Source organism: Geotrypetes seraphini, chromosome 17 (assembly GCF_902459505.1).
Source record: "Geotrypetes seraphini chromosome 17, aGeoSer1.1, whole genome shotgun sequence".
Classification (NCBI taxonomy): Eukaryota; Metazoa; Chordata; class Amphibia; order Gymnophiona; family Dermophiidae; genus Geotrypetes; species Geotrypetes seraphini.
In genome coordinates this window covers 17,351,188-17,375,929 of record NC_047100.1, presented here as the reverse complement: position 1 = coordinate 17,375,929, position 24,742 = coordinate 17,351,188, and the positions used below count along the sequence as shown (strand labels likewise).

Here is a 24,742-nt window from a genome sequence, read left to right as displayed (position 1 = left end):
ATATATATTGCAGGATATGCTTTTTTGGGTCTCCATTGTCCCATGTCTTCCAACCTGCAAGTACATGCCAGTTATATAGACGAGAGCATAGCACACAATTAGTTTAGGCTATGCAATATACATAGCAGTTAAGGAAAGAGAACGGACTGACTGAATATAGTCGACTTCAGTTTACCTCTTTCTGAAAGTCCTTTGCACGACTCTCGGCCTCTTTGAGTTGATGTTTTAGACCAGCTGCATCCCGCTGACTTTCCTCCTTTAAAGACCCCACTTGATTTTCAAGCTCTTTCCGAGTTGTGTTTAGGACATTGAGATCACTAGCAAGCTCCCGACTCTGCTTCTGTGAACTACAATGCAAAAACTATTATTTTTAAGCTTAAAAAATAAGTCAATAACACTCTCATAAATTAAATAACTGTTTTTTTTCTCCCAAAAAGGAGAAACTCAGCATGGGAGAAAATCTGGAATGTTTTCTCATTAAAATTTATGCAAACTATTCTTGGAACAATAGCTTCAAGTATAACTGTCATTACTTTGTTTTGAGGATACTTTGAGGATATTTACCTTATTGTGTTATTTTGGGGTCATTAAGGGGGAGGAGAATAAAAGGAAAATTATTTCTAATATTGGAAGTATTCAGGGGTGTCCCTGTGACTTATACTTAGGAAAGAGTTTGAATACTAATTATTGCAGGGTGTACTAATAAATATATGCCTGTATTTTTTAATGTATATTAGTATTTTTTTTTATGTATATTAGTATATTGTTCTTATACTTCTGTTATTGTATTCCATGGTTGTCCTGACACATTCCAAGAGTATTGGATTCAATTTTGTAAGTGTTATCAAAGTTTTGTGGGTTTTTTTTTAAACAGATATCAGAATTGTACCAGAAATTTCAAATACGGTATTTCCCAGTCTCATGAAAATATAAATGCTTACATTAAAATAAAATCCAACTATACAAAATATCCTAAACAATTATTTTAGGTTTTTTTTTCAGCAGAGGTATTGAATTGTATGAAAAGACCGACTGCTTTGCCCTCCAGAGACTTCTCCGGTGCCTGAAGTGCTAGATGAATGGTTTCGAGTTCCAGGCGATTTATGGACCTCTTCTACTGGGCTGGAGTCCAATGCCTAGCACAAATCTGGCATGAAATAGAGGTAAAAAGGCCCGAGGAGTCCTTCCCAATCGATATTGAGTAAAATCAAGGGGTTTTGAGGCCGATGAGGCAAAAGAAAAATAAAGATTGTTTAAAATTCAAGATGGCTGTCACCAGAAAAATTGCACCAAAAACGTCCTGTGGAGACCTACCTGAAAGAAAAAAAAAATCACAGGGGAAGGGGTTTTAGAGAAGGGGGACCTGGGCTCTGAGATCAGAAACCCTCAAATTCAACTTTGAGAGACCCTCTGATTTTCCCCATAGGCTTCAATAGCCTTACTCACTGTGTACCATATGATGCTTGCCTGCTTCAGCCAAAGATTTCTGATGGAATCAAAGGGAGAGGAAATCTACCTCACAGATTTAGTGGATGAACCTGGTCTTCTGGCTGCCCGTCAGAGGTCGGACTGATCCTTAACCCCTGGAAATCGCACATTGAAAGGGGGGAGGAACATGCAGCCCACCGAGTCAGGAAGAAGCCCACATAGCCTGTGCTCAAGCTCCTGACTGAATTGGGGATGTGAAAAGCTACACAAGGATGGCCCTTGGACTCTAAAAGCACCAGCAGGCTGGCTAGCTAGGTGTCCCTGTAGGGCTGATCCTGTTAGAATCAGACTTCCACTGTGCAAGTCCGCATTTTCTCCCAGGCAGAGCCTCCAAAGAACACTGAGCATAAATACCCCAAAATAAAACCACAGAGCAGATAGAAAACACTTCTGAGCAACTAGATTTCAAACGTACGGACTTTAATGCAATGGGAAAGTACCTGAAGAAAGAGCTGTTAGGATGGGAGGACATAAGAGAAGTGGAAAGACAGTGGTCTAAGCTGAAAGGAGCGATAAAAATGGCTACGGACCTTTATGTGAAGAAAATCAATAAAAACAAAAGAAAAAGGAAGCCGATATGGTTCTCCAACCTAGTGGCTGAGAAAATAAAGGCGAAAGAGTTGGCGTTCATGAAATATAAAAAAACCCAAGAAGAGGAGAGCAGAAAGGACTACAGGGTGAAACTGAAAGAAGCCAAGAGAGAGATACGTTTGGCGAAGGCACAGGCGGAAGAACAAATGGCTAAAAATGTAAAAAAGGGAGATAAAAATTTTTTCAGATATATTAGTGAAAGGAGGAAGATAAAAAATGGAATTGCTAGGCTAAAAGATGCTGGGAACAAATATGTGGAGAGTGATGAGGAGAAAGCAAATGTGCTAAACAAATACTTCTGTTCTGTGTTCACAGAAGAAAATCCTGGAGAAGGACCGAGATTGTCCGGCAAAGTTACACGAGAAAATGGAGTAGATTCTGCGCCGTTCACGGAGGAGGGTGTTTATGAGCAACTTGAAAAACTGAAGGTGGACAAAGCGATGGGACCAGACGGGATCCATCCCAGGATACTAAGGGAACTCAGAGAGGTTCTGGCGAGTCCTATTAAAGACTTGTTCAACAAATCTCTGGAGACGGGAGTGATTCCTGGGGATTGGAGGAGAGCGGATGTGGTCCCTATTCATAAAAGTGGTCACAGGGATGAAGCAGGAAACTACAGGCCGGTGAGCCTCACTTCAGTTGTTGGAAAAATAATGGAAGTGTTGCTGAAAGAAAGGATAGTGTATTTCCTTGAATCTAATGGGTTACAGGATCCGAGGCAACATGGCTTTACAAAAGGTAAATCGTGCCAAACGAACCTGATTGAATTTTTTGATTGGGTGACCAGAGAGCTGGATCGAGGACATATGCTAGATGTAATTTATTTGGATTTCAGCAAAGCCTTTGATACAGTTCCTCATAGGAGGCTGTTGAACAAACTTGAAGGGCTAAAGTTAGGACCCAAAGTGGTGAACTGGGTCAGAAACTGGCTGTCGGACAGACGCCAGAGGGTGGTGGTTAATGGAAGTCGCTCGAAGGAAGGAAAGGTGACTAGTGGAGTCCCTCAGGGTTCGGTGCTGGGGCCAATCCTGTTCAATATGTATGTAAGTGACATTGCTGAAGGGTTAGAAGGAAAAGTGTGCCTTTTTGCAGATGATACCAAGATTTGTAACAGAGTAGACACCGAAGAGGGAGTGGAAAATATGAAAAAGGATCTACAAAAGTTAGAGGAATGGTCTAATGCCTGGCAACTAAAATTCAATGCAAAGAAATGCAGAGTAATGCATTTGGGGATTAATAATAGGAAGGAACCGTATATGCTGGGAGGAGAGAAGCTGATATGCACGGACGGGGAGAGGGACCTCGGGGTGATAGTGTCCGAAGATCTAAAGGCGAAAAAACAGTGTGACAAGGCAGTGGCTGCTGCCAGAAGGATTCTGGGCTGTATAAAGAGAGGCGTAGTCAGTAGAAGAAAGAAGGTGTTGATGCCCCTGTACAGGTCATTGGTGAGGCCCCACTTGGAGTATTGTGTTCAGTTTTGGAGACCATATCTGGCGAAAGACGTAAGAAGACTTGAGGCGGTCCAGAGGAGGGCGACGAAAATGATAGGAGGCTTGCACCAGAAGACATATGAGGAGAGACTGGAAGCCCTGAATATGTATACCCTAGAGGAAAGGAGAGACAGGGGAGATATGATTCAGACGTTCAAATACTTAAAGGGTATTAACGTAGAACAAAATCTTTTCCAGAGAAAGGAAAATGGTAAAACCAGAGGACATAATTTGAGGTTGAGGGGTGGTAGATTCAGGGGCAATGTTAGGAAATTCTACTTTACGGAGAGGGTGGTGGATGCCTGGAATGCGCTCCCGGGAGAGGTGGTGGAGAGTAAAACTGTGACTGAGTTCAAAGAAGCGTGGGATGAACACAGAAGATTTAGAATCAGAAAATAATATTAAAGATTGAACTAGGCCAGTTACTGGGCAGACTTGTACGGTCTGTGTCTGTGTATGGCCGTTTGGAGGAGGATGGGCAGGGGAGGGCTTCAATGGCTGGGAGGGTGTAGATGGGCTGGAGTAAGTCTTAACAGAGATTTCGGCAGTTGGAACCCAAGCACAGTACCGGGTAAAGCTTTGGATTCTCGCCCAGAAATAGCTAAGAAGAAAAAAAAAAAAAAAAAAAAAAAATTTTTTAAATTGAATCAGGTTGGGCAGACTGGATGGACCATTCGGGTCTTTATCTGCCGTCATCTACTATGTTACTATGTTTGTTTGCAAAAAAACAAACTGAGGAAGCAACAGCAGCTCCCTGGGTAGAAGGTGGAGTTGGAAAACATGATTGACAGTTTTCCGCAAGCAACTTGCTAGTTCAGATACACGACTCTAGTGTTCAGGACCACTAGGCACATTGTACTAGAACTGAATTTTGCACAAAATATTAAAAATTCATATATCAGGAATAAATATTTCCCTCTTATTACATTTTATATTACTCAGAGTGATTATATTGTTTTATTTTGAAAAATAAAATACACAAAATTTTGAAATATTGTGCACAGAATTCCCCAACACTAAGTGCAATTTAGTGTCACTGTAGTGAAATTTAAAGCACAGCAGCTGAATAGCAGTAGCAACAGGGTACAAAGAAAACATTATGGAAGACCCTCAAAAATTACTTTCCAGATTCTTTCCAAAACCTGTTATGATACAATAAAGAACTTTAGGCAAGTTGTAATTTTAAAACAGAAAGGAAGAGGAACCTTAGGAGGTGAGGGAAAACGAACAAGCCAGCATTGTTCCAGCTTAATATTTAGGACATTCTCTAGCAATGAGGTAAGATGTTTGAAGTGGGAAGGAAACACGATAACATCAGTGAAAGCCACTATGTAACCTCTGACATGAATCAAGAGAAGAAAGAGCTGTCACTAATACAGGAGCTACTTTCATGAATTCACTGCTGCACTGGAGCTGAATTATTCAGGTCTCAAGGTTTATTTAATGAATTACCTAAATATACAATTAACTGACTTCAGACTGTCCAAAATGTAGCCATTAACTTTTTTAATTTTTAATATTTATATACCACTTATAGCTTAAGTGGTTTACATTCAGGTACTCAAGTATTTCTCCCTATTTGACCATGTCACACCACTCTTAAAGAGAGGCCATTTCTTATCATTGGAAAGATCATAGTAGGCTGAATTTTAATTTTTGGTGGAATTCATTATGTCACATATATAGAATGGAAAGATCAATAGCGATACAAAATGGAAATTATAATAATTTTATTAAAATTTGGGAGCCATTAACGTCTTTTTGTCATGATTAAATGCCATTTTTCTATTAGTTATACACCATATAGTAGTGGGAGGGGGAGGGATACAAATATAGGTTCTTATTATGAATGAAGGGCTTTGAGGGAGGGTGGGGAGAGGGTTACATTTGTATTTTTAGATTATAATGATAAGATATGCAAGAGCTCTGATTAATTGTGTTTATTATGATTGTTGTACACTTGATGAAAGTTTTAAAAATGAATAAAGAATTATAAAAAAAAAAGAGATTACCTTGTGCCTTCATATGAAATACAAATAACTTATCCTAGCACACAAAGTATTTTACACGGGACAGCCACTATACTTGGCAAATCTTCTGATCTCTGATATCACAGAACCATCTGATAATTCCACCACGTTCTAGAGCTTGATTATATTCCACTATAGAAACAGTTTTCTTCTTTTTAGCCCTTGCTAGGTGGAACTCATTGTCCCAACTTTTGTACTTGGAAACATGCTTAGATAATTTTAAAAAGAACTTAACACTTTTTTCTTTAAGTCAGCATTTTTGGGCTCAGGATGACTCTGTAGCTCCATGGGGGCTTTATTTCTTTTATATGTTTCTGATTTATGAGATTATACTATTTTCAAATATTGATATATGTATGATGATTATTGGATTTTACTTTGTTCATGTTATGTGCTGAGCTAGTCATAAACCACTGATTGTGATGTAAATAAATAACAAATAAAACACTGCATCATAAAAGAAACTACACTAAATATGGTCAGTTACAGCATGTAAAAACTACCAAACCTTTCAGATATTTTCAACATATTTAAACTACTGATTTCAAGTCCCTTTAGCAACTAAGTCAATCAGATCCAGAGGTTATATGCACAAAGAGATTTACACCTGCAGAATAAGTCAATCACTGAAGAAAGTGATTAAGACAGTTTTCTATTAATTAAAACTAACTTTTGGATTGTGATTTAAAGCTTAGTAATGTCTCACTTTGAATACTGCAGTGTGCTATATTTGAGGTTGCTCCAGTTTTCATTGGAACACTGTTTTGAGCATATTCCAATGATTCTGAAGAGTCTGAATTGGCTCCTCATTGTATGGTGCATTTTCAGTTTAAGATTTTATTGCCGATTCACAAGTTGTTGAATGATGAAGTACCACTGAGTATTGCTTCTTCATTGTGAATCTATTGACCAATATGTCATTTAAGATAAATGAATAATCTTCAGTTAGATGTTCGTCAGCCTGTCAACTCTGTTTTGAAGATTTTCAGCCAGATTTTTCTCTTTTGCAAGGTCCACTGCTAAAGAATTCACTTCCTCAGGAACTAGGATTCCAGCAATGTTGACTTTTCACAGACATTTATGCATGTTCTAAGCCCCTGATAAAGGTTTAAGGATAGGCTGATCCTAACCATCAACTATTTGCAGTCTTTTTGATGTTGGCTATTTTTGGTTTGTGAATTTATTATGCATGATGTTTGCAACCTGCTTCTACTACTTAGATCATGTGAAATAATTACTTACTGGTGTTTGTTATAGTACGATGTATACTTTATGGCCACCGAGTACATTGTAAATGAGTATTTAAGGATCTGAAAGGGTTGTGAAACAAGTAGAATGTGCCCTGGTAGTTTCAGAAACCATGGTGAAACAGGTGTCTCAGAAGCCACAGGCTGCTCAGAATTTCCTGACTAGTACACACATATACCTCATCTGGGTACATACGCGACAAAGCACAGAACGAATCTTGCATTGAGTGCACAAGCTTCTGTTGAATCGGATCCGCAAGCTTCTTATGTTTGATTATGTCAGTAGGAGCTGCAAATATATACTTGAATTTACAAAGAATAATAATTTAATAAAAACTGTTAAAAAAAAAAAAAGTTTATCACAAGCTCAGATTAAGCAAAAGGGTCAAAGAGCCATATTTACTACACGTTTCTTAGAGATAAATGCTTCTGGTCCTAAAGGGAAGAAAACAAGGGCAGAGAGATTTTCAGAATATCCCCTTTCAGGTCACCTTAGGTCTGGAAGCACTTACCTAAGCAGATCATTCTTCTGACGCTTTAGTTCTTCTGTCAACGAAGCATTTTCATGCTGCAGAGAAAAGCAGTCTGCTTGGAGAACCTTGCACTCTCTTCTCAGGTTTTCCACATCAGCTGCAAATAAGTGGTATAATATTTATTAAGGGACACGGCAACCAGCAGCAACAAAAGAGCCACAGAGAAAGGGGAAAAAAATCCCCAGTTGTAACAGATAATCAGAATTTGACAGGCTTAAACTCCACTGGCTGATTTACTAAGAATGCATCTCTAGCCTTCAGCAGGCTCTACTTTAAGGCAAGTCAAATTAATTCTTAGTAATAAGCATCATTTCAAATTTAACTCATACTTTTAAAACTGATAGCTCAAGAAAAGTCACATTTAGATATGGTTGGTACTGCCCTCTCCCCAAAGGGCTTACAATCTAAAGGACCTATTTATGCACCCCAGGCAATCAAAGGCAATGGAGGAACAGCACCAAACTGATACCAAGGAAAGCCAGATTCAAATCCTCTAATGTTCCTTGTGAACTTGGGCAAGTCACTTAACCCTTCCATTGCCTCAGGCACAAAGATTACAAGGCCTCTAGGAACAGGGAAATACTTAGTACATAAACATAACTCACCTTGAGCTACTAATGAAAAAGGTGACTTGCCTAGTATCACAGCTCAATGGGAAAACAGGGTTTTATCCCTGGCTTTCCTGTGATCTCATTGCCTACCCACTAGATCAATGGTCCCCAACCCTGTCCTGGGGACCCCCAGCCAATCGGGTTTTCAAGATATCCCTAATGAATATGCATGAGACATTTGCATATAATGGAAGTGACATGTATGCAAATCTCTTATATGCATATTCATTAGGGATATACTGAAAACCTGACTGGGAACCACTGCACTAGATCAGCCCAATGAGTAAGGTAAGAGTTAGCATCAGAACAGCAGTTAAAACTCTCACCCAAGGATTTTTTTTGTGTAATATTGGATATATTTAAGGAATGCGGTTATCATCCATTAAACAAGAAGTTTGCTGCTTTGCTATATCTCAATTAATTACATGATGCATTTGACTAATATTTCTATCTTTCCTATTTGATTTTTATTCAGTTTTGTACAGTGAGGTGTACTTTATAAATTTCCAAATTGTAAATGGATTTACTGTTTCTAAAAACAGAATATAATTATAGCTAGAGTTTTACACTGCATTTATTAAGACCAGTTTCTCTCCTCTCTGGTTTTAAAAAAAATTCTTCTATTTCAAGCTTTCTCCACTGAGAATTACGTCTGAGCATGTTGCTAAAATGATAAGTGCCCTAGAAAAAGCTCCCTGACTAGGCTCCATACATATGTTTACATATGGTATTCATTGTATTACACCTATTAATAGATTTAAAATACTGCTCTAATTACAAATTCTGACTAGTTAGCTAAAGCAGCATTTTAAATCTGCCAACAAAAATTGATTGATTTATTCCATCAAATGATTGAAACAATTTACATAATACAGTAAAAGTTATGAAATACAATGTACATACTCCAAGATATTTAACAAAATATTAAAATTATCCGCCCCATCTTACTTTGCTACCACAAATTTCAGAAAATAATCTGTTTTAATCCTTTTTCTAAATAATAACTGAACAACATTGACGATTTATTCTGGTGATCAGACATCTTAAACACCTAAATATTGGACAAGATAAGGGGGGGTGGAATTATGAAGGATAATAATTGATAATTGTTATTTATTAGTATATGGGAGGGAGGTGTGGGCTTCTTATAAAATTATTTATTTGGAATGTTACAAATAAGAATGTCAAGTGATTAATTAAGATATTTATGAATGATTGTTGTACACTTGTTGTAATTTTTGAAAACGAATAAAGATAAAAAAAACAAAACAAAACCAAACTGAACAACAACACTGAAGCATAAGGTTAATGCCAAACGCCAACTACAGACCGGTCCAACCATCAGCCAGTCAGTCCTGGTCTCGGTCAGTCTCGAAACTCAGATTCACAGATGTTCTTTATCGATGCTGGGGTTAAGATCAATAGCGAATACTACCGGGACGTCCTTTGACGCAGAAGCTGTTGCCAGCGTTCTATCGCATGTCGGGAGACTACTTTATCTTCCAACAGCACAATGCCCCAGCACATCGGGTAAAGGACACTGTAGAACTGCTACATCAGGAGACCCCAGACTTATTGGTCTAGACCTCTAGCCTGCAAATTCACCAGACCTACACTCAGTTGACTACCAGATCTTGGGGCTGATACAGGAATCCGTCTGCCAGACAGTGATATCTGACATCAAAGACCTTAAACAGCACCTCATCTCTGGGCTGAGCTGAAGAGCAGCACTGCTGACAAGTCCATAGATCAGTGGCGGCCAAGCCCGAGTGCGTCCCTTCATGCAAAGGGAGCACGCTTCGAACATCTGCTTAATTTAAATATTACTCTTTGACTTTACATTTTTCTGCAAGATATACCATAAAACTTTTTGATGTGTTTTTATTCAGTTTAGAATTCATTTTCATAAGGTAGTGTTGTGGTGCGAAGGGAAATATTTACAACGTTTTACATCAACTTCATTCAGGACACAAAGCACTACATTTCATAATCAGCCAAGTTCTGTGGAAGATATGACAAAAAAACATTTTGGGGTGTTTTTTATATTTTTGGTTCACAGTGTATTAACTACTTCCTAATTGCAGAAAATAATTAATCAATATGAGAACCAGGGTTTAATTTACAAAAGCAGCTTCAAAAAGGAAGTCTTCAGGCGGCATTAGAATACAGTGAGAAAGCAAGCATAACCCATCAGCATAGAAACACTATCCACGGAAGACGGTACAACAAGGGATGATACGATACAGATATTTAAATATTTGAAAGGTATTAATATTGGACCAAATATTTTCCAGAGATGGGAAATTGGTAAAACTAGAGGACATAAATTGAGGTTGAGGGGTGGTAGACTTAAGAGTACTGTTAGGAAATTCTTTTTCATGGAGTTGGTGGTGGATGCCTGGAATACCGTCCCGAGGGAGGTGCTGGAGAGGAAAATGGTGATGGAATTCAAAAAAGTGTGGGCTGAACACAGAGGATCACTAATTAGAATATGAATGGGCAAACTTTCATGGTCTGAATTCTACAAAGGTTTGTGGTTTGGATAGGCTGGAGTGAGCTTCAACGGCAACTCCAATAGCTGGAACCTAAGGACAGTGCTGGGAAGACTTCTAAGGTCTATGGCCCAGAAATAACAAAGAAAAAAAAAGACATTTTAATCATGAAATTGTAATGCATGGGATTACAGAGCAGACTGGATGGACCATTCAGGTCTTTATCTGCTGTCATTTACTATGTTACTATGTAAGATAGAGATCAAAGTTTGGGATGGGGTGCAGCAGGAGATGAGATGTAATGAACAAAGAATGCACTTGTAGGTGAATTCAAGAAGCCTGAATGCTATGCAGAGGTGTATGGGAAGCCAACAAAGTGATGTGAGAAGAAGCATTATATGGTTGCAAACAGTGGAAGAAATTGTAAAGTTAAATTTTGATTAGAGTGCAAAGGAGAGGGTAAAATAATGTCTTAAAAAGCAGAAGAACAGATTAGAATAGCTGCAGCACATAATAAGTATATGGATCTCGGATGCATTCAGATGCCTGTTCTTTGAAACCTAAATATAATTCTCTCTTTCCCCAGGAAATACTGAACCAAGACTAAAAGAAATGCATAACGCAAAGGAATACTAAACATGATGCGAAACTATCATCTCTGTTAGCAACATATTATTTTGTTTTGTTTTTACCTTGCAAGTGAGCAGCCTCTTTCCTCTGCTGTTCCTCCTGTTCCTGGCACTGCCGTTGGAAACTAGCTTGCAGACTGACAATTTCCTTTTCAGATTCTGAGGCTGCTTTGCGCCACTGTTCTAGCTCGGCCCGCACCTCTTGCAACTCTCCTTGAAGTTCGGCAATGTCGCTGTTGTGCTCGGAGGTGGCTTGTTCTGCTACCCGCTGCAGTAGGGCAATCTCATCCTGAGCACTAGCCAATTCATCCCGTGTGCTGGCAATGTCGTTCTCTTTTTGCTCACGCAAGATCTCAATCTCATTCTGAAGCCTCTGAAGCTGAGCTGATCAATTAACACAAACATAACCTTTACCTGGTTCAACTTATTATATAATTTTAATATTTGTGTGTTGTTTTTTAATTTTTTTTACCAATACTGAACATGAAAAACACAGCACTACAAACTGCATAAGGCAGTCGGAAGATATATACTCAATCAAATAAAACCAAACATTTTTAAACATATGCTAAGTCGCTATCAGCATACTGTTGGAAATAAATCTGTAGACATACTGCCAAAATCATAATACAATTGTAATTGAAATACGTACATCTCTTTTGCAATCAATTCTAATATTTAATGTTCAGTCTCCAGGGTTTCACATACTGACATGGTAGTTATACATGATGGCTTTGATTAATTTATCGCACTTTAGCAAACTGGTATCTTACAGCCACAACACTTACCAGGCAGTAATTAGTAGACTAACTGCTGCTGATGTTGGGGGGGGGGGGGGGGGGCAGGAAAGGCAAAAGGGAATGAGAATGGATGGATTATGGGTGTGGATAATGTGCTTGCAGTTAAGACCATGGTAAATTACCATATATTGTTAGAAACATGATGGCAGATAAAGGCCAAATGGCCCATCCACTCTGCCCATCCACAATAACCATTATCTCTTCCTCTCTCTAAGAGATTCCACGTGCCTATCCCATGTTTTCTTGAATTCAGACAGTCTCTATCTCCACCACTTCTTCCAGGAGATTGTTCCATGCATCTACCACCCTTTCCGCAAAAAAGTATTTCCTTAGATTACTCCTGCGTCTATCACCTCTTAACTTTATCCTATGCCCTCTCATTCCAGAGCTTCCTTTCAAATGAAAGAGACTCTGACTCATGCACATTTAAATGTCTCTATCATATCTCTCCTCTCCTGCCTTTCCTCCAAAGTATACAAATTGAGATCTTTAAGTCTGTCCTTGTATGCCTTATGATGAAGACCATGCACCATTTTAGTAGCCTTCCTCTGGACTGACTCCATCCTTTGTATATCTTTTTGAAGGTGCAGTTTCCAGAATTGTACACAATATTCTAAATGAGGTCTCACCAGAATCTTATACATGGGCATCAATAACTCCTTTTTCCTACTGGCCATACCTCTTCCTATGCACTCTAGCATCCTTCTAGCTTTTACAGTCACCTTTTCAACTTGTTTGGCCACCTTAAGATCATCACACACAATCGCTCCCAAGTCTTGCTCTTTTGTCATGCACATAAGTTCTTCACCCCCTAAACTGTACCATTCCTATGGGTTTTTGCAGCCCAAATGCATGACCTTGCTTTTCTTAGCATTAAATTTTAGCTGCCAAATTTCAAGCTTCAAGCTTCGCTAGGTCTTTCTTCGTATTGTTCACACCATCCGGGGTATCTACTCTATTGCAGATTTTGGTATCATCCGCAAAGAGGCAAATCTTACCCGACAGCCCTTCAGCAATATTGCTTATACAAATGATAAAAAGAACAGGCCCAAGTACAGAACCTTGAGGCACTCCACTGGTAATATCCCTTTCCTCAGAGCGATCTCCATTGACCACTTCTATCATCTTCCATTCAACCAGTTCCTGAACCAGTCCGTCACTTTGGGGCCCATCCCAAGGGCATTCAGTTTATTTATTAGACGTGTGTGTGGAACACTGTTAAAGACTTTGCTAAAATCTAAATACAACACATCTAGTGGACTCCCTCCATCCAATTCTCTGGTCACCCAGTCAAAGAACCTGGATGTATTTCCTACCACCTTGAGAGGTGGTGGAAATGCATCTGCACTATCTGCATGCAGATAACATCGTGGCCTGCTGCCTAATATAAAAAAAATCCCTCTACCTCCTGATTAACTTTTCCATCACTCTGCACCTATTGGAACATACTTGGGAAAGGAAATTTTTTTGGTTGGTTAGTGTGGGGGAGAGCAGAAGGGAGCCCAATTCCCAGACGCTCCAGCCACTTTGCTAGCCTGGTGAGACTGACCCCTAGGGTAATAAGAACATAAGAAGTTGCCTCCACTGGGTCAGACCAGAGGTCCATCCTGCCCAGCGGTCCGCTCCCGCGGCGGCCCATCAGTCCGCAACCTGTGAAGAGGTTACTGACCACTTCTATAACCTACCTCAAGTTCTATCTGTACCCCTCTATCCCCTTATCCTCCAGGAACCTATCCAAACCTTCCTTGAACCCCTGTACAGAGTTCTGGCTTATCACCTCCTCCGGAAGCTTGTTCCATGTGTCCACCACCCTCTGGGTAAAAAAGAACTTCCTAGCATTTGTTTTAAACCTGTCCCCTTTCAATTTCTCCGAGTGACCCCTAGTGCTTGTGGCTCCCCACAGTCTGAAGAATCTGTCCCTGTCAACCTTCTCTATGCCCTTTAGGATTTTGAAGGTTTCTATCATGTCCCCTCTAAGTCTCCTCTTCTCCAGAGAGAATAGCCCCAGCGTTTTTAACCTGTCAGCGTAAGAGAAATTTTCCATACCTTTTATCAGTTTAGTCGCCCTCCTCTGCACTCCCTCGAGCACCGCCATGTCCTTTTTGAGGTACGGCGACCAGTATTGAACACAGTACTCCAGGTGCGGGCGCACCATTGCGCGATACAGCGGCATGATGACTTCCTTCGTCCTGGTTGTGATACCCTTTTTGATGATGCCCAGCATTCTGTTTGCTTTCTTTGAGGCTGTCGCACATTGCGCCGATGGTTTCAGTGATGTGTCAACCATCACCCCCAGATCCCTTTCAAGGTTACTCACCCCTAGAAAGGATCTGGGGGTGATGGTTGACACATCACTGAAACCATCGGCGCAATGTGCGACAGCCTCAAAGAAAGCAAACAGAATGCTGGGCATCATCAAAAAGGGTATCACAACCAGGACGAAGGAAGTCATCATGCCGCTGTATCGCGCAATGGTGCGCCCGCACCTGGAGTACTGTGTTCAATACTTGTGTAATCTTGTGGTACTGCCAAATAAAGCATACGTTTTTTTACTTGGCAGCTTCACCCCTAGAAATAGTATTGGGAAACTATTGCTAAGGGTCAGGACTGCCATTTTAAACCTGAGCCAGCAACAGAACAGGATCATTCCTGCCTTCCCACTAATGCACGAGGAACCCCTCAGTAAGTGCCAGGTGTGGAGGATGTTGGAACATTTTCTTTTACAGCAGCAAGCTGCAGTAACTGCATGCTGATAGTATGGATGTACTTACCATGCTGCTGCTGCATTTACCATGGAGAGGAGTGGCCTAGTGCTACCTCAGCACCCTGAGGTTGCGGGTTTGATCCCAGTACTGCTCCTCATTACCCTGGACAAATCTCTTAACTCTCCATTGCCCCAGGTACCATAATTAGATTACGAGCCGTCAGGGCCAGATAAGAGAAAATACTTAAGAGCACCTGATTAGATTGTGAACCCTTGTGAACTGCCGAGATGGCTGTGTCCATGGGTAGTATATCAAATAAGGAATAAACCATGTGATAAATGTTGCTCATATGCAATAACAGTAGGGCAGATCCTAACAGTTACTGCACATTAAGCATTGCACCTAAAATTAGGTTACATTATATTCTTGAAACACTAATGTGCAGAAAATGCACAACTTTACCATAATTTAGCAATCAGTTCACCTTAATTTATTAGTGCACTGCAACAAGTCTTGTGTTATTACTTTTAAAACTGATATCTATATCATAGCTATATTCAAGCAATGGCCATAGCGGTTTTTTTCTAATTTTATTTTTGTCTCAGATTACCTGTTAGAAGTAGTGTTCAACTAGTAATTATCAAAGGCCATTTTTATACTTTAAATCAAGTTAGCTTGATATAAAGTGATTCCCAAGGTTCTTTTTCCCACAGTGCAGTTAAGAGAATCCTATAAAATCAAATTTTGCTGTGAATGAGAGGCACTGCTGCTCTGGAAATCACAAATTGAACAGAGCTACACATTTAACTGAATTAGTAAAGGCAAAATGAGACCATAAAAGAATACTCTTTCTTTTATCCTCTATTACTTGAGGGATACATACACCTGTTTATTAATATACCTATTGATTGATTGTGATGAACAATATGAAAACTATTGGATTGCCAGAGATTAAGAAATGATCCCTCCGTCACCTAAATGTTCAAACTTGTTAGAATGTGAGTGCCTGAGTGACTTGTTTTATACCTTGAAGCAGATGGATTTGCCTGGTTGATTCCTCAACTTGCAACCTGTTTGCTTTTCTCTCATCTTCCAGGAGTGCTATAAGTAAAAAGTGAAAAATATCAGAAGTTGAACTTTTCTGCCAAAATTCATTCAAGCACTGACAGTTCTGTGCAAACACAGCTTAATATTAAAAAAAAAAAATGCCAAACAACCAGAATAGTTAATGCGAGTAGGCGCTAATTTTGTTAGATGCTGGTGTGATAAACAAGGTCATTAGCTAGGCCACTGGTGTCTGCCACTTGGCACATAACTGAAGTCTGCCAATGTAAGGCAAGTATTGCTAAATGAAGAGAAAGGAAACCCCAGAATGGGATGGGGACGGGGGGAGGGACTGCTGTAAAAGGAAATGTGCTTTAGCTGAACTGGGATCACAAACAATGGTGAGAATGATTTCACTCTTCCTCTTCTTTGCACCAGGTCACAAATTCCAACTACATCCTATTTCTCATATTGTCCTGAGGTACCCACAAGTCTAGTTTTCCAATCAACCAACTTACGAGTATTTACCATAGATATCTGGAAAACCAGACATACGGACATAAGGCAGAGAAAGAAAAGGTTGTAGCCAATAGACTATTTTCAGTTTTCAGAGTCTTATAAGCAAGACCACAGCTGTTCCTCTTTCTTACTTTAGTTAAGTGTGCCACCTGCTTGTGGCAGATATATTTTGTCAAAAGCAAAATACAGAACAGCTTTAAAAAAAGAAACTGTTGCCTTGAAATGTTTGCTGTTAAACCTCTTTGAACAAGACCCCTACCATTAGAATTAAGAGCACTATAGGGTAATTCCAAAAGCAGTATCCTTTTTTTTTAAAAAAAATCTTTATTCATTTTCAGAAATTATAACAAGTGTACAATAATCACTCAGAAATATATTAATTAATCACTTGACAATCTTATTTGTAATCCTCCAAATATATAAATATAAAAGAATCCCGTCCCTCCCACCCATATATTAATAATTAACAATGATCAATTATTGTCATTCATATTCCCACCCCCCCCTTTATCTTAACCAATACTGTATCCTAATAGGTGGCTGGATGGTGCATAATTGTGAAATTCTAATCATTCTAATCATTCATGTGCTAAAAATTACCACTTATGCAGATATATGACCTCTTATAAAAAAAAAGTATGTGCCATGATTTGACAGCATGTACTTTGCTTGTGGGCAAGTGCATGGTACACAGGTACACACAAAGTACAGAATTCTGTTAGCTTCACCCTAACTGGCCTTGGATAAGTCACTTAACCCTCCATTGTCTCAGGTACAAACTTAGCTTGGAAGTCCTCTGACGATAGGACAATATCTCCTGTACCTGAATGTAACTCACTTTGAACTATCACTGGAAAGGTATGAGATTAATACTACTAAAAAAGCAGTACTACAAGACTACTAAGGATCAGTTTATCATTCTGAACCCAGGCCAGCAGAACTGCAAGAGTATCTAGGATGGGGATCCATCTTGCACCCCATACTAACTCACCAGGGAAACTCTTTTTGAGTTGGTATGCTGATCATGGAGGGGGAGTAGGTGGGGGCAATGATCAGGCCTTACTGTGTACATATTTTTTGGCTATTTGCGTTACTATTTTATAAAGAAATGCTGGTGCCTACTTTAAACAACTTTAAAATATGCACCATAGCCAGCTTCTATAATAGGCACGCTACTATTATCTATTTGTTCACCCGACTATTAAATCTTGTCGATACAAGAATTTTTTTGATAAATTACTCAGTTTTCAGGCAGGTAAAATGAACTTATGGTTATGTGCCATCAGGCTCATTCATATACGTCATTTAAGAAACTGCTAAAAACTGATTTGTTTGATAAATTTGTAAATTGATGTTTTAGAATCCTGATTGGTAAACAGAATATTGTTTTTATAGTTTGTTTATTTTAGTTGATTTTAACGCATTTTTAGTTAATTGTATTTTACTTACTAACTGTATAATTTTTTTTACTATATATGAACCACCTAGAACTATGTGGTATGGCGGGATACAAAAATAAAATAATTATTATTATTACTATAGAAATTATCCTTCAAATGCCTGCAAGGTCACTTGTACAACATAAAATTCCCCACAACTGGAGATAATTCTATAACACATTTACATGCACTAGTTTAGTTAAAAGTGCAAGGGAGTTTAGCACAAGGGATTTCCTAAAACACAATACAAAATTCCTAAATAAACTGTATACGCTGAAGCATGTCTGATAACTCTATTGAGTTTTCTGCAAATCTGTCATGCTTTCAGATACCAAAAGGTTCCAAAACATCTATATCATGACCAGATTTTAATGTTCTACAAATCAAAAATGTAATGCGAATATACAGACGGACAGAGTTCAAGTTAACACGCCCTTTAGGAAATGTATTTGCTGATAGCAGATTTAAACTATGTGCAGTCAGTTGAAGTGAGCTCCTTTTACACCCAAGGTGGGTTTCCTGAAATATTGAATGAATTTCTGCCTCACCTTGGAGTTCAAGGTACTTTTGTTTACTTGTTCTGGCTAGGTCTTGGGCTTCAATCAGCTCTTTGTGCAACAGCTCAATTTCTTGCTTTGTTTCATTAGTGCCAGATTGCGCATGCTGCAAATCATCTGATGAAAAAAGAAATTGTTTTGTTTTAGGGTTGAAGTAGCAGACGCCAACTAGTTATGTTAATAGAAGCATCTTTACCCTAGAAGCATGAAAAGATATTACTAGCGCTGTTACACTACTAGATTAAATAATAGCTACTAAACATGACACACATCCAAAAGGAGAAGCAGGTGCTGTTAATACTAGCAAAACAAAACAAAAAATCCCAAAAGAATAGCACCAAGAAACTGGAGAATAGAAGTAAATTGAACAAGATTAATTCTCTTTAGACATTGCACCCAATATGGACACTTTTCACCCAAGTAGGCTGCATCATATTCCACTTTCTCCATCACCTTGGCTAAAAATGGTAAAGAAGAAATTGGCTGATAGTTGTTCATATTATTAACTTCCATTCTGCTAGTGTAAAGTCCCTATTATACTAGCAGAATGGAAGTTAATAATATGAATGACTATCAGCCAATTTCTTCTTTACCATTTTTAGCCAAGGTGATGGAGGAAGTGGAATATGATCAGTTGAATGATTTTTTGGAAAACTTTTAACTGGTTGGACTCAAATTAGTTTGGCTTCCATGCAAAGCATGACATGGAAACCTTATTACTTTGTTTACCAGGCTTAATTAAGCTTGGTTTTGATCAGTATCAACGTTATCTTCTGATAACTTTATACATTTCAGCAGCTTTTGACACAATAAATCATGCTATCATGACAGAGCAATTGAGATCATTTGGAGTTGAATGACCTTTTCTATTATGGTTTCAACATTTTCTATCAGACAAAAGGTTTTTTTTGTGATGAAATCAGTCAGACAGATCTAGTTTGTTTGACGATCATACTGGAATACCACAAGGATCCTGTTTATTTACAGTGTTTAATATTTTTTTTGCCTTTGTGCAGACTATTAAACTGTCTTAATTTGCTATTTAAAATCCATTTATGTATTTAATTCATTTTCTATCCTGTTCTCCGAAACAAGTTCAGAACAGGTTACAGGATAACATACATAAAATATAGTCTGAATGTGTTATACTTAGCCATACTTACAATATAATGTGTTCATCCTAACTAAGATACAGTGAATCTCATTCCAAAAGGCAAGGGATTAGGTGAAGAGGAATGTTTTATTGCCTTCCTAAAGTTCATACAGATGATATTCAGTTTATAGTACCATTGAATGGGACAATTCAAAAGACATTTGTTGAACCTATATTTTTTTTAACATATGGTTATGCAATAGATGAAAACAAATCATATTGCTTATGTCGAGTTTTCCTCGTGATGATATCTGAGTGTTTTAAATTGGATGATTTTACTATTCCAACTGAACATAAGTTATGGAATTTAGGAATAATTCTTGATTCTTTGTCTATGAAGTGTCAAGTTCAGAAGATAGTGAAAAGAAATCTTAGAACTGTAATACAGGAGAAACTATGGCATTTCAGTAGCTGGTTCCAATGTTTAGGATGGGTCCTAAATGCAGACAAAATTTGTCAAGGCCTGGCCTGTAAAACCAAGATGCAAAATGACCAGAAATAAAAGCTGAAATAGAAACAGAATGACTGTGAAAAATAAAATGCTATAATTTATTTATAACAGTAATATTTAAATATTAAAACACCCCTGCTGGGCAAAGCCATTTGCACTTGCTCATCACTCAAAATAAAGACCTTTGTAGATTGCAATCCCATTTGAAGGCCCAAGAACAAAAGATGCAATGCATGATTGTCAAGACCATATGAATTCCACCTTTTCATGAGGAAGGGACCTCCATAGTATTGAATTCCCACATACTTTTTATACGGCCAAGGAAAAAGATGGCATATTAGAACATCCATACCAATTCAAAAGTCTCTTGAGGACAAACAATTATACATAAAATTAAAAATGGGAAAGACAATCACATGTATCTGCTTATACTTGATGAAACACCTTATTTTTATAAAGGCCAAAAACAAAGTACAATTTATAACTGAATATAAAACAGAATTTTATGAATATAAAATATATAAATGACTAGCCTGTATTTTGGCACTCATTACTACTTCCTGGGAAACCTCATGGCTGAAATATTGTGTGTTGGCTTGGCTGCATACGTCAGGGCTCAAGGAGCATACCAGCTTTCGCTCCTTGGCATATCGTTCTTTATGAACTTCTAACATCAGATCCTATTGTCTGACTGGAATTTACTTTATTTCATTTCATTTATTTTATTTTTATTTATTGTTTTCTCAGGTACTTTAGCTAGATTGTGAGCCTTCGGGACAGCTAGGGAAATCCAAAGTACCATTTTTATTTATTTTAATGTATCTTTGATCTATCTTCATTGTAAACCGCTTTGAACCTCACGGTATAGCGGTATATAAGAAATCAAATCAAAACATGACAATCAAAATCCAAAGCAAGCCAAATCAAACAAAAGCTTAACTGAAAACCACAATTTCAGTACTTTCCTAAATCAGAAGTAACCCCACCCCAAATAAAACAGATATGAGACAAACGTGGGTTTTTTTGTTACATAGAGCATTCTGGCCCCCGGTTCATTTACAAAAGTTGGATAGCTCTAAGTCAAATAGATGTTGGCATTGTCATCTCGAAGCAGGGACTTTAGATCACTTATTGTTCTATTGTCCTTTAATTTTGGCATTTTGGAAATCAATATGGGACCAAATTAATTGTTTGTTGGAAAATCCAGTGGCATTGTATTATGATACTGTATTATTTGGTATGTCAATGAGGGCTAAAACCCAAATATCATCTAAGAAGAACAGGCTTTTATTAATGACAGGAGTTGCCATACAACAAATTATGAGTAATTGGAAGAATTGGACAAGGCTTAATTATAGTTTTTGGTGGAATTCACTGTGTCATATGTATAAAATGGAAAAGACATTGGCCATTCAGAAAGGGAATTGTAAGAGGTTTCAGGAGATTTGGGAGCCATTAACAAAATATTATAACGTTTAAATAGTATTTTCCCCTTTAAATATGCATATCTGTGAAGGGGGAGGTGGGGGGTTGATAGGTTAATGAATTCTGAATAATTGATATGGATGATTGTAGATATTCTATGTATGGGCATTGTGATTGTTTAGGAGGAGAGGGGGGGTTAATTCTGTAATGGATATTATAAGAATATTAAGTGTGATATTAGAGTATAAAATTTTGTATTTACTGTTACACTTATTTTAAGTATTGAAAATAATAAAGAAATGGAAAAAAAACCCAACATAGATCATAATTTCATAGTCCTGTGGCAGAACAAACAAAAGTTCTGTACCTCATTCTAACAAATCTGCATTGCTTCAGTATGCATTTTTCAGCCCTGACCTAACCATTTCACTTTAATCTTAGCCTATTAGTCTTTCATCATTCATTCAATTTGTGTTTTGGGTGCTTTAGTGAACATTGCTTCACCCACTACTTGGGATTTGATCTATAATAGCAGCCAATTTTTCTGTGCTTACTTTTCCTGGCTTTTATCTTTAGTCACCCTTCCTTTTATTTTTTCCCTAAATGTTCTTTCCTCCTACCAATTGTAGTTCCAGCCTTTCTTCCCTTCATTTCCGTTTGTCCACGTTACTAAAAAAATTGTCACTTTCCCCGATTTGTTTTTAATTGTTTTGTAATTTACTCCGATATATTGTTTTGGTACTACTTTGTACACCGCCTTGAAGGTTTGATTAGGCTGTATAAGAAATTTTTAAATAAACTTGAAACCTGATATATTGCTTTGTGATAAGGAAGTACATGTGATGGAGGGGAGAGGTTAGGACACAACACAGTCTCATATGAACAAAACACTTTTTAAAATTCTTTTTAGTTTGTCTACACTTTACAGAAAGTTAGCTTGGCTTACCTCAGCCAAGCAGTACAGGCATCAATCAGTCCTTTTCCCACAGCTCTGCCCTCAGCTGATGTCTAGGGAAAAATCAGGAGTTCTCTTCTCTCTCTCAGGGACCTCTCTGAACTGATCCAGGCTCTTGCATATATTCTCCTCCCTGCCTGACTGCCTCTGTAACTCAGCAGGACTGCTGAGCCCAATGCATCCTGGGAGCTGTAGTTTCCAGACTACTGAGCCAGTGCCTTCTACTGCCCAGTGATAGACCATCAAGTCTCTGACTCTTTTACATATCCTCTCCCTCAGCTCAAACCTAGCTGGTTAAGCACCTGCTTCTACTTAGGGATTCTCCTGAACAGGCTGACAGGTACTCACTCTAAGCACCAGCTTCCGCTCCCCCAGCAGGAATCTCTGAGACTGCCCTAGGACTCCCATTGCACATTCCTCCCCTTTCAACTTCCATTCTACACACATACATATATGAGCAGGGCACTGTAAGCACTGCAGCCATTGGACCCTGTCACACCAAAGGCCTTGCAATTTGGCAGCTTGATTGTCCATCTGCTCCATAATCACATCTTCTGACTTCCAGAAGCCTAGACTGTTCACCTCTTATTCACTGGGTCCCATAACCCCTCATCTTGGGACAGGTTGGCTTCTTCAAAGAACAGCTGATCTCCAAGCCTCAGCCTCCGCCACCTCCCCATCTTTTGGGAACCAGTCTTCCATACAAAAGCCTTTTCTCCTTTGTGCCTGGCTGAGACTTTCTCCTCCTGGGTTTCCATCAACCATTATTAGCACATCCTTAGGAACATTTAGCTTTAACTGTGGGGCCCTCTGGTAGCCCACCCCAGGCCTCATTGGGAATGGGCAGCCAAAAGCAACTTCTAAGGTCTCTTTTGGCCCACTCAGTTCTCTTGTAAGGTGTCTCTCCTTTGACACCTAATATTTTCTACAGATTCTCTTCTTGGTGACCCTTGAGGGTCAGATTCACCTTTACCCAAAGCCTGGCATGTTTGTCTTAATTCCTTCTAAAATTCTGTAGAGGTTGTCGGGGCCCTTCTCTTCAGGGTCACTCCAGGTACTTTCTCTCCTGGTAACTTCTCAGGCCCATAAGGATATCAGGAAGCCACTCACCTGGACTTTGGGTTGATACTTTCGCAAATCGATGGGCCTGTCTCTTCCTTATCTGTCCCTGAGCAGCTTGCAGCTTTGCATTTAATTAAAAACCATGTTATTCAGGAAATTCGTCAAAACTTGCAAATGATAAGAACATAAGAATAGCCTTACTGGGTCAGTAAGCCAGTAGCCCATTTTCATGGTGGCCAATCCAGGTCCCTAGTACCTGGCTAAAACCCAAGGAGTAGCAACATTCCATGCTACCGATCCAGGGCAATCAGTAGCTTCCCCCATGTCTCTCTCAATAACAGACTATGGACTTTTCCTCCAAGAAATTGTCCAAATCTTTCTTAAAACCAGCTATGCTATCCGCTCTTACTACAACTTCTGGCAATGTGTTCCAGAGCTTAACTATTCTGAGTGAAAAAAGTATTTCCTCCTATTTGTTTTAAAAGTATTTTCCTGTGAACTTCATGGAGCCCTAGTCTTTGTAATTTTTGATGGAGTGAAAAATCGATCCACTTGTACCCGTTCTAATCCACTCAGAATTTTGTAGACTTCAATCATATCTCCCCTCAGCTGTCTCTTTTCCAAACTGAAGAGCCCTAACCTTTTTAGCATTTCCTCATACAAGAGGAGTTCCATCCCCTTTATCCCCGGATCCTAACGACTCATCTAATCTTGTAATTTTACTGAGTATGTCTAAGATCACCTCTTTTGTAATCTGTCTAGAACCACAAGGTATTGGCGGAATAAAAGACACTAACGTAATATGAGTGAGAAATGGAAGCGACAGAAGACAGATATTCAATTCTGTTATTCTGACTGGCTATAGACATGGCCATACAAAACATACAGTTTTCTAGTTCATGTTTGGGTCCCTTACAGTAAAAGAACAGATGTACTCCTCAAGGTAGACATTTCTTGCACAGAGAAGGCACAATCAAAAAGACAACACTGTGGGAAAAAAAAATTTAGCCACAGTACTTGAAGTGCTGATAAATGTCAATGAACTTTGAGGATATGCTGACAGACATTGCTAAAAATGGAACAAGAATAAATTTTACTAGAAGAGCATCATTGTATGTCCATTATGCAAAGCGAAAGAAAACAAAACCGAGGGGCTGAGGAGATCATTTGCTTGTGAAACTGCTACCCATGCTGAGAATTTTCAAGTTCTGAGTTTTGGGAAAGCAGACAGAATCCCTTAATTTGTAGATTATGAAAATTGAATTAAAGCAAATACTTTGTTTTCACCTGAATTCCAAAAGGGAATATAAAACTACTTGTCCAAGGACAAAGAGTCGGGAAATAAGAAGCATTTAGTTTCTTCTGATGAGTCTGCACAGCATGATTATGTTATACAGATTCTGAAGTTTGTTGAGTGCTCCAGAAGTTTAGCTCACAGCTGAGGGCTTCCCAAGGAATCATACTCCAATGCCTAATCACTTCCTTTTAGATGATTTAACTCATCAGTTGCATGCTATTTTA

At 38.7% G+C, this 24,742-nt stretch overlaps 1 protein-coding gene across 25 annotated transcripts in view; it reads right to left on the bottom strand.

Annotated features, from left to right (window-relative positions):
- Window positions 1-24,742, bottom strand: part of SLMAP (sarcolemma associated protein) — a 186,834-nt gene that overhangs the window by 16,419 nt on the left and 145,673 nt on the right. For 15 of the 25 annotated variants that reach the window (XM_033925834.1, XM_033925833.1, XM_033925838.1 and 12 more), the window contains 5 exons: window positions 18,167-18,292; window positions 15,643-15,717; window positions 11,175-11,495; window positions 7,359-7,476; window positions 176-347 (listed from right to left, as the gene is read on the bottom strand). In XM_033925834.1, the coding sequence (XP_033781725.1) occupies window positions 176-347; window positions 7,359-7,476; window positions 11,175-11,495; window positions 15,643-15,717; window positions 18,167-18,292 (812 nt within the window). The remainder of the gene's footprint in view (window positions 1-175; window positions 348-7,358; window positions 7,477-11,174; window positions 11,496-15,642; window positions 15,718-18,166; window positions 18,293-24,742) is intronic. The other 10 variants (XM_033925848.1, XM_033925852.1, XM_033925847.1 and 7 more) reach the window with 1 other exon arrangement.